Source organism: Nymphalis io, chromosome 18 (genome assembly GCF_905147045.1).
Source record: "Nymphalis io chromosome 18, ilAglIoxx1.1, whole genome shotgun sequence".
NCBI classification, from domain to species: Eukaryota; Metazoa; Arthropoda; class Insecta; order Lepidoptera; family Nymphalidae; genus Nymphalis; species Nymphalis io.
In genome coordinates this window covers 6,354,047-6,371,017 of record NC_065905.1, presented here as the reverse complement: position 1 = coordinate 6,371,017, position 16,971 = coordinate 6,354,047, and the positions used below count along the sequence as shown (strand labels likewise).

Genomic DNA, 16,971 nt, shown 5'->3' with positions numbered 1-16,971 from the left:
CATAATTTTATATTATTCAGTAATTAGTATTGTTGTATTCCGTTTTAAAGGGTATGTGAGCCCGTGTAATTCCAGCACAAGAGACATAACATCTTAGTTCCCAAGGTTGGTGGCGCATTATAATGTCGTATAAGACTTTGAAATTTTCGGAAATATGGACGGTATGAAAAAGTTCGTACACAGATTTAAAAAAAAAATTGGGTCAAGAAATTGAAGTCAAGTTGACAGTTACACTATCACCCAGCAAATGAATTATCACCTATGACAGATTGACAGTTACACTTGACAGTAAACACACGTGGATGGTGGATAGTATATTAAATAATTGTAATTATTTTAATGTTTCAGCAAAGTTAATTTGCAAAAGTAAATATGTCTGTTGCTACTGACTCAAACGTACTTTCAATATTGGAAGATATAAAGAAAAATAATGCTGATGAAACAACTACGACCTCTTATGATCAAAAATCTAACTCAACTAAAAAAGCTATCAATAATGACAAAAATGTAAAGGATTTAAGAGGCCAACCTAAGTCCGGAAGATTTTGGAAAACGAAAAAAGAAAGGTACATAATTTATTACGTTATTTATTATATATATTATTACTACTCAATATTTAAAAAAAAAAAACTTTAATTTTCAGGTTTTCGTCGGTAATCAAAACTAAGGGAATAAGACCAGACTTTAAGAAAAAAACATCTTTACGAATAGAACTTAAACGGACTAAAGATCTATCGAAACAACTTTTAGAAGAAATTAAAGAAAAAGAATTGACTAGAAAAGAGCGAAGGCGGGAGAATATTAAACGTACAGAAGAAAATAAAAAGAAGTCTGAAATTGTACAAGTTATAACCAATACAGCAAAACTTAAGAGAATGAAGAAGAAGCAATTGAAATTTATTGAAAAACGTGATACTAATGCTGTTAATAGTAAACAATAAAAAATTTTTTACTCATGGAGTAATGTTTATAAAAAAATTCCCTTAATCTTATAATGTAGATGACAACCTATTCATTGTTAATTCCTAAATAGAAAAGATTTAATATGAAGAAGAATGCATATTTATGCATTTCCCGAAAGATTACTTGTACAAAAGTAGTCAATTTACTAATTTCCAATGAACTAATTTCAAAAATCCAAATTATACATTTTATATAGTAGAATGAGCATTAATCTCTGAGATCTGCTATTCTTATCCTTTCTGTACTGATTATAGTTTTTACAAAATATTAGAATACCAAATAAATATTCTACCGAGTATTTCTTCAGTATGTTACGAGTAAAATAAAATAAACAGGGATGTGTGGGATAAAATAAATCATTCTCATTTAATATTTTTATTAAGCATTGTTACCAACCATCACTTACATATAAAAATATTAAATGTATTTTTCCATACTTGTGGATAAGTAGAATGTCATGTGTGGGCAATATATACATTAACACTTTAGATGTGATGAGACAGTGACATATTACATCAATTTCACAATATCTTATGTACACAATGGAAAAACAGTTGATATTATCTCTTTAAAAATATTCCAAAAACAAATACGAAATATTCAATTACAAAAGCAACAAACTTAGCCAGATCTTATATATTCGGTCGTTTTTAATATCAAACACAATTTTCTAGATACATGATCACACAATAAGTCCACTGGAAGGTGGTTAGGAAAAAATTATGCTATAAAATAAAACATTGGAATCTATTCGACAAACCATCATGTAAAAGCCTCAATAAAATTATATCACCATTACAAAACAATACTGTTCAATATTTATTAGTTTCATATCATAAATCTAATAAAGGATAATAAAAAAAGGAAAAATATTAGTAAAAAAAGTTTGACATTATCCTCTACACTCTGTTCACTTAAATCTAAAATAAATTTATTAAATTCAATCAAATATTTTACAACATTAGGGTTGCTATAATTACAACAACAATTTAGCCTAAATTCTAGTTAGGGTATTATCTTTTTATAATACTCCTTTAACATATAGAAAAAATCTTCATTGAAAACATCAGTCTAAGGCAGTGATAATAAAGTTTTGTTCATAATGACAAAATAAACCTTAGAACTCATATACCTTTATATTAAAAACTACTTCAATTAATAATAAAAGGTATTTTAATAATTTATGACGGGCATTAATTTAGATGTTTGATCAATATATCTACCAAATAAATAAATCTTATGTAGCTTTTTTTCATTCAATTCATTTTCATAACTCTTATAACAAGGTGCAATAGTCATCAGACAATGTAAGTGTTTTTAAAGAAATGAATGGTTGTCCAAACTTAAATATTACATATTTTATAATTGTTATCATTTAAAAAAATGCTTAAATTAGTCTTAATTTGAGAAATTTATATCATTAGTTATAAGTATAAAGGTATACAGAAAACATGGCATCTGCACAGTTAACTTTAAATGAGATTCATGAAAGGTGGTTTCAAGTATGTATAACAATATTAATCTGTTAAGCTACTTTCAAGTTGCAAGAAACTAAAATGAGTGCTGAGAACCTAGTTCATTCTAATATTTGGTTTATTCTCAATACTTTATATTAATTTATTATAATAAAAGTTTTAAAAAATCTAGAGAAATGTTTTGCTTTTAATGTAAATATTATTGAAGAATTGTTTCAAAGCAATTCTGCACTATTAAATTATGTAGTGAGGCGCGATTTTTGAGATGCTATATATGTCCTTGTCTGAAACCAGTTGTGTCTGAGTCTGTTGTTTGGCATGCTGTATAATTATCAGTAAAGACAGCGAAATGAAAAGTGTGACGAGCTTGTTATTTTCTCTAATCGAGAATATGCATATTTTCTACAAAATACTTTGATAATTTTCGTTTAAACAGATTAAATATAAATTATTATAGTGTGACATTCATAAGTCAACAATAGTTGGTGTATAAATAATGTAGAAAAATCTATAATCTCAAAAATGTTAGGTACATAGGCTAGGTACATTTCGTCTGCGACTTCACAATTTTGAAATAAGCTAAACACAATCTTAAATTAAAAAAAGAAAAATAGATGTAAAAATATATTTAGTTCATTATAATGTGGATGGTACAAAAATGTACTTCTTACATTAAATCATTTATGAGGTATACAAATATTTTACTTTTTGGGTGAATGTTTAGAGAATATTTTATAAAGGGAAATAAAACAGTTCCCACAAAAAGCTACCTTCACATATTTATAAAAAGTTACATTTTTATTTAGCTACATGCATATTCTCTTTAGCAATCGATAAATTGAAAGGGCAATTAATTATACTACACCATTTGATGAAAATGATTAATTGGCTCCCTTGTTTTCTAAATAGTTTTTTTACAAAAAAATTCATCGAAATACACATTTATCACCAATTATTTTTTATTCCGTTAAAAATTGAGTAAGAGTTTAATAGAAATAACATTAAATCATCATCATAGTCATATCCTTTCACTGTTCTAACTCACTTATTTAAAATTACCATCTCCTGTAACTTCTGACCATTTTTAAAACAAAATAGAAGCATACCAACTAACCTTAACATACATCTTATGTCTTTATATTATCTCTGTCATAAACAAATTAATGTTCACTGAGGCCAATGCGCAAGTGCAGTTAGGTTTGTAAAGCAAGATATTTTATACAAGATATCGGATTTTTATATGACAACTAGTTTTGAAAGTTTCCACTTCAATAGTTTAACAAATCATTTTTACTTATAAGCAATAACTTTCTACTTTCATAATAAAAAAGAGCATTACTTACAGCATACCTTGCCTTTTAACTCATAATACTTTACCATATTTTTAGTATCTACTTCCTGTATATTTCTAATCAACATTTTGAATGTCTAAATTGATAAATATTAAGAAGTAGACGTTAGACCTAACTGAAGATGTTGTGGCCTCTGGCTGTGTTCCTATGTAGATTAACAAGGCAGTCACACATCGAAATCAGCTCCTAATTTGCCCGTCGTAGGTGCTATAAACGGTTCGCTCCACATTCTTCTGAGATCCCCCTAGAGTAATTACAAACATTATTATAATAGACATTTATTTAGAGCAAAAATTGTTTTAGGTTTCCACTTTTTTGAGTACTGTATATACTCAAAAAAGTTAGATAATATTGTACTTGCTTGGATATTGTAAAGCTCTATGTATTCCGTAGTGTCCGACCCAAGTTACAGCTTCGATTTTAGCTTGCATCTAGAATAGTACTCTCGACTTCAGCCTAATTGGTTTTGCTGATATCGAAGATTTATATAGAAGAGATAAACGCCAAAAACGAAAGAATGAAAAAAAAAACAATGAGTGATTTTAGTGATTCATTTTACACAGGTTTACGAAGCAAATTGTAATATAATATTCCTACTGGGACCTATCTGCCGCCGGTCGGACGCTACTGTCTTTAAAAATGTCTAGTTACTGTGTGAATAATATTGACATTGTAATATTACCTTAACATAGGCCATAGTGAGCAGCGGTAGAAGCGTAAACGGCACGAGGTACAGCAGAGCAGGCTGCGCTGCCTTGAACACCTCCGCTGACACCGTGGCCGTCAGCAGCCCCAGGAAATAACCCAGTAGCGAGCAGTGGAAGTAGGTTAGACGGGAACCCTGATAAATATCGAGCGATCTTTTGCTAACTGTTCTATAAACCGACCCATCTCGACTTATTTTCTCTCACTCAAGATTTATTAAACTAAAACTACATTTATTATACTCACCATAGATCGAGGGCCGGGTACTTGGCCCATTTGACAAACAAGCGTCGCTTTTTTATAGGCATCGTATCTCAAAACGAAACACAGTAGTAAGCCCGGCATTACGATGTCACCAAGACCTGGTTAACAAAAATGTAGTATATATGAATATTTGTTATACATTATCATGTTTTATTATTGTTATTATTATATTTACATTTCAGTTCGCCTAGAGCTTCTCGCAAAAAATTGCAATTAATGTAAGAATTTGTAATATTTTTATATTTTTAGTAATGATGTCATATTTTACCCAGCATGGAGAAGTGTCCCTGGTGGTGCATAGAGGGGAAAACTAGTTTGGCGGGCAGCGACAGCTTGGGCGCGTCCCGCATGGCGCCGCCTAGCTGCAGCCGGCGCGCAACCACGTTCATTGGGTTTTCCGCTGGCCTGTAATACTTATGCTTATATATATTTTGTTTAATGTTGGAATCGAGTTTTATCAGAAATTTGAATGTTATAAATCTCTCTATCCATTACATTGCTAGTATAAGTACTAGATTAGAGCAATAGGTATAAATTTATATGTTAGAAAATAATTTTATTTTGATTATAGAAAGCAGTATTAATAATAAACATACCTTGTAGCCACTTTGACCATCACATTCGTGGTGAAAATATATGAAGAGAAAAAGACCCAAAACACATCGTAAAGTAGCAGTCCCGTCAGCAATAGCGTTGAAACCTTCAGCGAAGGTAGCCGGATTAGTGCGATGAACGTTACGCACAGACCCATTCCCATAGCTAGAAAAAAATATATTAATTAGGAAATTAAGCTAGAATATAGTAGTGGGCATATGATATGATCCTTGAGACCAGATCTATAACCTTTTATTGGATGAAAAATCTTCGAAAGATACCCGTGTTTAGGTTTAGTTAACCTAGCCACTAGACAAATAAGTTATTTTATTTAACATTTAATTGAACTGGTTCTTTCACAATCAATATACTGGTGGTAGAGCTTTGTGCAAGCTCGTCTGGGTAGGTACAGTACTTGGTAATTTTGTGTTCCGGTTTGAAGGGTGAGTGAGCCAGTGTAATAACAGGCACAAGGGACATAACATCTTAGTTCCCAAGGTTGGTGGCGCATTGGTGATGTAAGCGATGGTTAAAATTTCTTACAATGCCAATGTCTAAGGGCGTTTGGTGACCACTTACCATCAGGTGGCCCATATGCTCGTCCGCCTTCCTATTCTATAAAAAAAATATATAAGATTACATATATGATTAAAGAAATGGAATGCAAGATATCCCCATTATATCTATATATGCTATCCCCCAATTGTTAAAGATCTTATCTTACCGCTGTAAAAAAAGGCCACTAATGTCGATTCCAATGACAGTAAATAAACAACCTTGAATTGACATAACATCATTGGTCGATATTTAAATTATCTATGGTATTTATTGCGGATTACTGAAGAAATTACGTTTTGAATATCAGCGAATGTATTATCGGAACTTTGGAAGTAAAATTGAATAGTCATCAATCAAGAAGTATTTGTAGTGTATAATATTATAGAAGAGCAATTAGTAAATCGCATGTGATATAGGAATTTAAGGTTTGTCTACTCCTCCCGTCACTGGAATATACTGTAGGTAAGTAGAAATCAGGTACAGTGGTCAGTGCGCACCGTCCATGAGCAGCCAGTGGCCGGTGAGCACCCACACGGCGACGATGGCGGCGGCGAGCAGCGCGGCGGCCAGCTCGGGCGCGGAGTAGCGGCCGCACAGCGCGCGCGACGAGCCGCCCGCCACGTACTGGCACAGCGGCGTCAGCAGGAACGCCAGCGCCGCGCACGCTATTACTGCGGAGCGGAACGGAGATTATTATGTTATTATCTATATCTTCGACATTACTATTAACCCAATTATTTTGGGTTGGCGCTGTATGCGAACTGAATTTGGGAAACTTTGCTGTAAGTACATAGCCGTCACTGATGATGTCACTGATGACAAGCTCGTGTAAATGTTCGATATGAATAGGTCTCTCTTACTGATATAATAAAAAGTTTTTATAAAAAACCATTAGATAGCGTAAGCGTTATTTTAAAAGACTATTTAAAAATAAACATTCATCTTTTTGTCAATAAATCCTTAAAATGAAAGTATATTGCAAACGATTTTAAAAAAATGTATTAGTGGTCGTAACAAAACCGAGCGTATGTTATTTCAAAAGGTAAGCAGAAATTATCGTTTCGATTTAATTACCACACTATTATAATTTTTTCGAATCTGTCGATAGATTTATCGAAACTGTTACAAACTCTATGTTGTATTTATTATTGTAAAAAAATGTAAAATTTTTATTTTTTTTTATACTTACTAGCTGTGCAAATAGCAACGAGAGTCTGCATGGAGTCAAAGAAGAAAAACATGATGAGCAGCGCCACGGACGAGCCTAGCGGGAAGCACAGTGCTTGCATCGTGCTCAACGTTTGTACATCTGAAATTTAAGAAGTTTTTATTATAGTTTATTAGAAGTTCTTATTATTTTTTATATATTATATAAAAAATAGCTGAAACCCACGCGCGTTCAATTTGTATCATACAATATACATAAAATAGGCATCTATCTATCTTTGGCACATTTTTGGATGGATGATGAACTAAATAATTGCTAAATTCGCTATTTAGAAAAGTAAGATTTGTTACTATATTTTGATATAATAATCGAGACTGCTCGGTGGTTTGATCACGTTAATCTTAACCAAAGATAACGATACAACTCGGACAGGAACCGCGAAGCTTCCATTTCTTGTAATTGTATAATATACATATTTATAATTAATCTCGTGCTCGACGGTGACATGACATCGTGGAGAAATTTGCTCGTGTTGGAAGATATTTCGCATGTATGTATTGTATTTGAAACAAACGTGATGGAATAAGCTCGCCGTGGTGTTGTTATTTGGATCCGTCACCATAAAGAAAGATTTTAAGATAATAATAATTATTATTGATGTCAAATTGAACTGTTTTCGGGTGGTATTATAATTTGTAATTTATATAGCGAGATGAGGTGCTCGTAATTTATTATGTTTATATTTTTTAATAGTTATAATCATTTAATAAATTTTATTATTAAATTTATTCAGTTTTTTAATTTTCTTAAGATGTATAAAAATAACACGAAATTAACGTAAAAACTTTAAACTTAATGTAGCTATTATTAAATGGCACAAATTGTTCATCAAAGTTAACTTAAGTTAAAACGAACGAACTATTGAATAACATTTCTCGGAAATGTACTTTACAAAGTTATCAAACCGAAAGCTCTGACGAATAGATAAACCGTCGATATAAATTCGCAGAAACCGGTCATCAATAATGAAATTAAACTCTTTATATTAAGTATTTCATTGAAAAATTGCCAATGTCTATGGGCGTTGGTGACCATTTACCATCAGGTGGCCCACAAAAAAAACTAGTGAACTGACGTGTTCCCGTACTGAACTGTATATCTACACTAGCTGCGCGTCCCGACTTCGTACGGACTAAATAAGGATTCAAATTCTCATACTTCTAACTTCAACGAACAAAGTTATACAACGTCATCTCTCCCATTAAAGTTGACATATCCAAAATAAGTTCTTAGCTTCTTAGATGCCTACGTTATAAAATAAATCTAATTAATTATTATACTATAAAATTAGTTTCAAATTTTAACTTTCTAGTCTGTAGTTCTGGTTTTGTGTGTTAATAGTCAGTCAAGATATCTATAACTCATTTATCTTAAAATCTTTTAAAGACATTTTTTTTTTTATATATGTCCGGGATGGCAAATGACTCTACTCCACCTGATGGTAAGTGGTAGTAGAGTCCAAACGCGACGACGGCCAGTACAGTCGGGAAGAATGTTCTGTACTAGCCGTCACCGCCTTGCCGGCCCGCAAGATGCCTCTTCACGCCTCGTTTAAAGGAACCCGGGTTGTAAGAGGAGGGTTCATATTTTGTTGTGCATAAAAATCAGGTTGTTACACATTTTATTTATATATGCTTACAATAATTTCAGGTCACTTTAGTCGGCACTAAGACACAGGTGTATACTTGAAAATGAATAGTGTAATAAAATTTTAATTCACTTAGAAACTCAAATGTTTACTTTACTTTACTTTAATACTTTATTGTACATCACACCACAAAGAAAAAAATACAAAACATGTATATTGCCTAAATAAATGTACAATTATGGCGACCTTATCGCTACATAGCGATCTCTTCCAGGCAACCGAGTGTAAGTAATTACAGATAGGATATGAGGTAGGTGGTGGTATGAATAAAATAATAATAATATTTAAATAAAACAAAACCAATTATTAAATTTAAATATAAAATACACATATTATACATACATATATAATATAAATTGTATACTCAATAGTTATAAATTTTATTATTAATTCTATAATTAGTTAAAACCTACTCGATTTATTTTTTTATAAAAAAAAACAATTCCAATCCATTCTTTAGCGCAACTAGCGCCTAAACATCTTTTATAAGGATAGTAGGTAGGTAAGAACACTTGTTGACATTGTAATAGAAAACATTCATAGTAATAGCAATGCACGGCTACAACTACCGTAGGATCTAAGTCTTTATGCCTATAATTTCACCGGCTCACCCACCCTATTAACCAATACACCCACCCTCCCTTTCGTAACTTTCTTCATAGTGTTTTTTATGTCATAGAGAGGCCACCTGATGTTAAGTGGTCACCACCACAAATAGATATTGGCAATGTAAGAAGTATTAACTATTCCTTACATCGCTAATGCGCCACTAACCTCAAGGACAAATATGTTATGTCCCCTGTGCCTGCAGTTACACTGGCTCATTCATCCTTCAAATTGAAACGCAACAGTACTAAGCATTGCTGTTTGACGGTAGAATATCCGATGTGTGTGGGTGGTACCTACCCAGACAGGCTTGCACAAAACCCTTCTACCTAAAAATATTACTCACTACTGTTAGAAGAGGAGGTAGTCGAAGGCTTGCCGCCGAGTAGAGTTGCCTCTCTTTCCTTCTCTGCCCTCTCTCTTGCCTCCCGCTCCATGTTTAGAGAACGAAAGCTGCCGTATACTATCAGCAGCATAGAAATAAGGCATGCTGATACTCTGAAACAGGAATTATAACAATTACATATAATGTAATCAAATAATTTATAATTAATAAATAAGTGTCCATGTATTTTTTATTTAAATTTAATAAATTTAGTCACATGAATATTCGCTTAACAACTTTCGTGTATTTATTCAAATATACTATCTCTATAGCTATTTGAGTCATTTGAAAAGTGTAAAAAGCTTTTTTATTCTACAAGTCTTAATTTTTTTATTATAATAAACTAAAGCCTACCTAACCTATATGATACCTAAGCTATCGTCTTTATACCCGCATCGTATCAGCGTAGTGGAATAAGATCTAAAACCTCCATGAAGCGGAAAGGAGGATGACAGGAGTTATGAAAACATTGGTCAATATTTAAATTATCTATGGTATTCATTGTGGATTCTTGAAAAAATCACGTTTTGCGAATGTATTATCGGAACTTTGGAAATAATATTAAATAGTTATTAATCAAGAACTATTTTTAGTGTATAATATTATATATTTATATTATGTAAATAAATATATAATATTATATATTTATTTTATCAGTGCAGTGACGGAGAAAGAATACATTCCACTGCCCCTCTCTTTCCCATGGGTGTCGTAAGAGGCGACTAAGGGATATCTGAGCGACCATCTGCTCATCTGGTGGTAGGATGCTAACATCCGCCTGGCTTGTTACCACCGTACGCATAGTGAAAAACTCGTGAAGTGGCTTGCAGCCGCGTTTCGAGGTCAGCCAGCGTACAGACAGTGCCCGAGCGAGTATTGCTGCGATGGGTGTTGGTCCAGTGGAGACGGCTGTTGAACCAATGCCGGGGGAAACTGTATTGACCTGCCGGACAGGGAGACCCGAAGAAACGGCTGTTCCGCTGGCCGCCCGTGGCATAGTACAGGGGCCCGAGCGTGCCTAACCAGCTCTCGAGGCTGCCCCACCAGGCCACGCATAATCTCGGGGTGGACCGTCGTGCCGGTTGGTGACCGGAAGGTGGGGTCCCGGCGGCCACTTCCGGTGGGATTCGGGGGCCCTTCCGTCCGGCGGATCAGTATATTTTCCTTTTTGGCAAACATTTGGGAAAACACGCCTCCATACTTTGCCCATCCCTATCGTGGCAATACGTCGCTCGCCTCACGTCTCTTTTCCTAATTTCCAAATGGTAGCGCAAATAAGAAATAACGGTCGTTCAGCGGTGCACATCCCCACCATACCCACGCTGTTTGAGGTCGAGTTCTCTAACATCCGAGGACTCCACGCTAACCTCAACGCTGTCCACCACCATCTCGAGACAGCACGGCCAGCAATGTTGTTTCTCACGGAGACGCAAATACTCCGCCCTGCCGACACAAGCTACCTTAACTATCCCGGCTACATGCTTGAAGAATCTTTTAAAGCGAAAGCCGGAGTATGCTTGTTCGTCAGGGCGGATGTTTGTTGTCACCGATTGCGCTGCTTGGAGGACCCCTCCTTCTCCATGTTGGTGGTACGTGTGGACCTGGTTCGTCAGAGTCGAGTCTACGTGTGCCTCTACAGATCCCACAATGGTGACTTGGAGACAAGCCGATTATTCGACCATCTTAGTCGGGTGGCAGATGCTGCGCAAGAGCAGTTTCCTAACGCGGAATTGGTGTTTTTGGGGGATTTTAATGCTCACCATGAATCATGGTTGAAATCCCTCAAAACTGACCATGCTGGAAGAACTGCTCATGCTTTTGCTCTCACACACGACTTGACCCAACTGGTTGATCAGCCCACCACGATCCCAGACATTGATGGGCAAGCGCCTTCTCTACTGGATCTTCTGCTGACTTCTCACCCAGTGGAATATCAGGTTGTGGTTCAAGCTCCACTTGGTTCTTCGGATCACGGCCTTATATCTACCAAAGTGCCACAGGCCAAGCTGCCGCCATCAGCGGTATGCAAACGTCGCGTTTGGCACTATAAGTCGGCAGATTGGGACGGTATGCGCGATTACTATGCGTCAGTCCCTTGGAAGGAACGTTGCTTCAGTGGGAATGACCCGACAGCTAGTGCCGCTGCTGTTGCTGATGAGATCATGTTAGGAATGGAATATTACATTCCTAGCTCAGATCTCATCAATAGGGGTACGCGTAACCGTTGGTTCACGCGTGAATGTGCCGACGCTGTATCATCTAAGCTGGCGGCATATCGCGCGTGGATCAACGGCTGCATTAGCGGGGCATCTAACATTGACTCACTGAAAGCAAACTACAATAAAAATTCCTGTAGGAAGGCATACACGAGAGCGGATGCACAGCGCATTGTACAGATTGGTCATGACCTTATTTCGCATCCTAGGGGCTCCCGTAGCTTCAGGCGTCTGACCAAGTCTGTGCAAAACAATTTCTGCCAACCTTCGCTGCCACCGCTCAGAAATCCGGACGGATCGCTAGCTCACAGTCCGCAGGAGAAAGCCGACCTCCTGGCTAAACTCTTTGCCGACAACTCTGTGATCGATGATTGTAGTGCGCAGCCACCAACAATACCTTCATGTGGCCACACGATGCCTGACATCAAAATCAGGCAACGTGATGTGCGTGCGGAGCTGCAATCACTCGATATACGGAAAGCTAGCGGTCCCGATGGAATACCAGCCATTGTGCTGAAGAAATGCGCGGCGGAGCTGTCTCCTGTGTTAACGCGCCTGTTCCAACGTTCTCTCTCTTCGGGATGTGTGCCGGAGGCTTGGAGAAGAGCTAATGTGCAAGCGGTTCCCAAAAAAGGGGATCGGTCTGACCCGGCAAATTATCGGCCAATAGCTATCACCTCAGTACTTTGTAAGGTGATGGAACGGATTTTAAACAACCAACTGATCCATTACCTAGAAGATCACTGTCTAATTAATGATCGTCAGTACGGGTTTCGACCAAAACGGTCCACAGGTGATCTTCTAGCGTACGTAACGCACCTCTGGGGTGAAGCTATCGACAAGCATGGAGAATCGTTGGCTGTCAGCCTCGATATCTCCAAGGCTTTCGACAGGGTCTGGCACAGAAGTCTTCTCTCCAAGCTACCGGCATATGGTCTGCCTGCTCAGCTATGCACCTGGATTGCCAGCTTCCTACACAAGCGTAGCCTTCGTGTTTTAGTAGATGGTTGCGCTTCACAATTCTATGTAGTGAATGCTGGCGTCCCCCAGGGATCTGTGCTATCTCCCACACTCTTTCTTTTGCATATCAATGATATGCTCTCTCTTGGGAACATACATTGCTATGCAGATGATAGTACAGTGCATGGTGGATACCACGGACGCGCAGTGGCTGGGCGGGCGGAAACTGAGGAGAGGCGGGAGAATCTTGTTATTGAACTCGATAGGACATTAGAGCTCATCGCCAAATGGGGTTCTGATAATCTTGTTGAGTTTAATGCCAAGAAAACACAGGTGTGCGCTCTCACAGCGAAAAAGTCACCATTTTACCCTCATCCCTCCCTCTGTGGCACACCGCTGATGATACAAAGCAAAATTGCCATGCTGGGGATGGACGTTCGCTGCGACCTTAGTCCAAGGGATTACATCGAGGCTATTATAAAAACAGCTTCACGAAAACTCGGAGTTCTGAACAAGGTGCGGCGTTTTTTCACGCCACAACAACTGTGCCTGTTATACAAAACACAGGTACGGTCTTGCGTTGAATATTGCTCGCACCTTTGGGATGGCTCCGCTAAGTACCTAATGGAGGCCTTGGACCGGTTGCAGCGACGTGCAGTACGCATTATTGGCGACGGAAAGGTCACAAACACCCTTGAACCTTTACAATTGCGTCGCGAGATAGCAGCACTGAGCGCTTTCTATCGTCTGTATCACGGCGAGTGCTCTGAGGAATTATTCTCTCTAATTCCTGCTTCCCCCTTCCTTCTTAAGTCCACGCGAGCTGGTTCTCGATGTCACCGCCTAACTGTGACATCAATTCCATCGCGCACAAAGAAATTTGGCAACTCCTTTCTTTGTCGCACTACCAAAGAATGGAATTCCTTGGATGGAAACCAGCTCACGTGTTCCCCTCCTCTTACAACCCGGGTTCCTTCAAACGAGGCGTGAAGAGGCATCTTGCGGGCCGGCAAGGCGGGGACGGCTAGTACAGAACATTCTTTCCGACTGTACTGGCCGTCGTCGCGTTTGGACTCTACTACCACTTACCATCAGGTGGAGTAGAGTCATTTGCCATCCCGGGGCATATAAAAAAAAAAAAAAATGTCCAGCATCCCACAGGCTGTTATTTTTTTACTTCAATATTTTTAAGTATAAAATGGTCCAACTAATATATTGTCACCGAGTTTCTTGAAGACATTTTGAATATCTATAGTTTTCTTTTATTCTGTTTTCTTGTATCCGTTTTGTTAACGTTTGTTTGGTAATTATACTGTTTATTAATAACTTGAAATAACACAATAAACAATCGGTTCAACGACTCGGTACACAATAAATTTATGCAAATATATGATAACAATAGATTACTTTAAATTCGTTACAATTGTACATGCGAGGTACATTAAAGTCTAACCTAATGACCCGCACTAATTAACCGTTGGACATCTAAGCGTCTTAAGTATCTGCATCCTGCTCCTTAAAAAATATTATACAATCTAAGAATAATTAGCTAGCTACCCGTTGAATATGAATTTCGTTTATATCTTTTAACCAATGGTAAAAAAAAAAGATATACAAACATTCTTTAAACATCTCGTTATATTCCTACAATTATTGATTCGAATTACAACGCATAAATGGCAATATTTACTTACATGACATGTTTAAAATTAATATTTTATTTACTTTTATAAGAATTAAATATATATTTTTTTAATTTTTAAACATAAAAAACTTTTCTGTAGGCATTTTCAATCTTATATTATTTTTATGTATCTGTGATAGTTTGGTGAAAAAAACAGGCGAAATTTTTCTTTCAAATAATGTACATCCAAGTGAAGGATCCATATCAAAGAAATACAAAATCTGTATCTTTATAATGTCAGTATGAATTAATTTAATCTATAATTTTATTAAAATAAAAAGATTTACTGAATGAATGATTTAAAAAAGGGAGCAGTTATTTTCTTACAAGCTTTGATATTTTTGCTTTTTTTTATTGGATGAATTATAGTTTCGAGATATATACTTATAAATTCGGTAGTAATAATAGAAAGACTGATAGCCTAAATTATTTTTTATATTTATTAACTCACAACAAGTGAGAAAGAGAGAAATATTGTTAGTATTATCAAATGATTTTAGAGATTGTGTATATTAATTATGGGTAATATGATAATCTGTCATTGATTCAGTGGTAACTGAAAGTTAATATTTATGTAAAAAAGGGGTTTGAACGTATAATATTACACTTACTTGTATGATAGATATACAGAGATGATAAGACTCACTTGGAATTCTGATAATAATTCAAAGAACACATTGTATAATAACAATTTTGTTATAAAATGATTTCAGTGAAATATTGGCAATTTTTTTCATACATTATAAAAACAATAATTTAAATTACCTTATTGAAAAAGTAAATATTTGACTCTGAAATAGCATAAACAATACTTTTATCCTCTATAAAATAATAATAATTATTATTATGTCCTTCAGACCAATTTTGGCTATGGTGGCCAATCTCAAGAGAGATTAGCGAACAATGCAGGACATATTATAGTGCATAAGTGTGTGCGCAAACACAAGTGCATTCTCTATTCCCTAGCTCTTATAATCCAATGGGACTGCAATCCATCACAACCGGAAAGAATTTAGTCACAGGACCAACAACTTTACATGCTTTCCGAGGCAATATAATATATATAAAACTAGAATATTATGGTAAAAACATTGGATCAAAGAAATGTTTTTATGAGAATCATGTTTATTTATTTTTTTATTTATTAACTATATTACTAGATCAGTATTATCACATATAAATAACTTTTACAAAGCTTAATGTCTTTATTTCTTAAAAACTTGTTTACCGCCCCTGTGTAAAGAGGATGTGTTAGGTAGCTTATGTCCTTTTCTGCACATCTGACAACATTTATATTCAATTTAATGATGATTGCTTGAGTAGTTGTTGTTTGACAAATAAACAACCTCACCGACAAGCTAAATTTTATATAAAATTAAATTTGTATAGTAATTCATATTCCCCAAATTCCTCTTTTAAAAACTATTGAATGAACTGTATTCATCAAAAATGTATGAAATGAAAAATAAGCTATTTAAAAAAAAGAAGTTCATCCAAACCATAAATTACCATAAAAATATTTTATGTAAGCTCGGAAAAAAATTATGTGTACTTACTTTGAAGAATCCATAATTGAATAAGCCCACTTATATTCCTGATACTCCATATTAGCTCCTACTTGTGCCATCTTTGTAGCCAATTTTATTTCAGCTGTAGTAGTTTTATCTCACCAAAGCAATTATTGTATATGGAGCTTACTGGAAAAATAATAACACCATACAAGATCTTTAACAAATTCTGTTTTTAAATAGATATGTTGAATATATCTAGAGATATGATAGATTATTAAGTGATCCTTAAGTAGGTCATACTTAAAAATTATTATTAACATATAATTATATTAACCGAAACATGAACTGTTATTTTATGTTTTCTGAATAAAATGAGTTGCTTGATGGAAATAAAAAAGGAAGTAAAGCATTTAAAAATAAGTAGAGCACGAATATAGTGAAGGAGTTGAAGTGAAAGGGAACTCGGATTCAACTACAATTAATTGATGACAAAAACACGTATCACCAAATCATGACTTTGCCACACTATGCAAATATAATAATTAGTCGCAACAAAGTAAATTTATTATTATAAAAAAAATCTCGTAGAAAGCAAACCGATATCGAGGAAGGAAAATATACAACAATAATATACTAACCAAGGACGAAAACCGCCCCTTAATCACAACACTTATCAGCCCCACAATGCCATACTTTGTATTTGTCGAATAGTTAATATTCAACTTACATTAGACATTATTTTACACAAAAAATATTAACTAAATCTTAATACTACACCACGGCTTACGCTTGTCGATCGACAATTCGACAGCCATAGCTTAA

At 35.3% G+C, this 16,971-nt stretch overlaps 2 protein-coding genes across 2 annotated transcripts; one reads left to right on the top strand and one right to left on the bottom strand.

Moving 5' to 3' along the window:
- The first annotated feature begins 281 nt into the window (after positions 1-281).
- LOC126775330 (coiled-coil domain-containing protein 86) lies at positions 282-960 on the top strand. Its single transcript, XM_050497177.1, has 2 exons — positions 282-566; positions 644-960. Exons 1-2 carry the CDS (start codon positions 373-375, stop codon positions 939-941), a joined length of 492 nt encoding a protein of 163 aa, XP_050353134.1. The 5' UTR covers positions 282-372; the 3' UTR covers positions 942-960.
- Positions 961-1,322: 362 nt separating this feature from the next.
- On the bottom strand, positions 1,323-16,971 carry LOC126775323 (signal peptide peptidase-like 3). Its single transcript, XM_050497170.1, has 10 exons — positions 16,788-16,971; positions 16,195-16,335; positions 9,740-9,891; positions 7,101-7,220; positions 6,409-6,582; positions 5,356-5,518; positions 5,028-5,164; positions 4,742-4,857; positions 4,473-4,631; positions 1,323-4,034 (listed from the first exon to the last, which is right to left on the bottom strand). The coding sequence occupies exons 2-10, from the start codon at positions 16,263-16,265 to the stop codon at positions 3,957-3,959; spliced, it is 1,170 nt and encodes a 389-aa protein (XP_050353127.1). The 5' UTR covers positions 16,266-16,335; positions 16,788-16,971; the 3' UTR covers positions 1,323-3,956.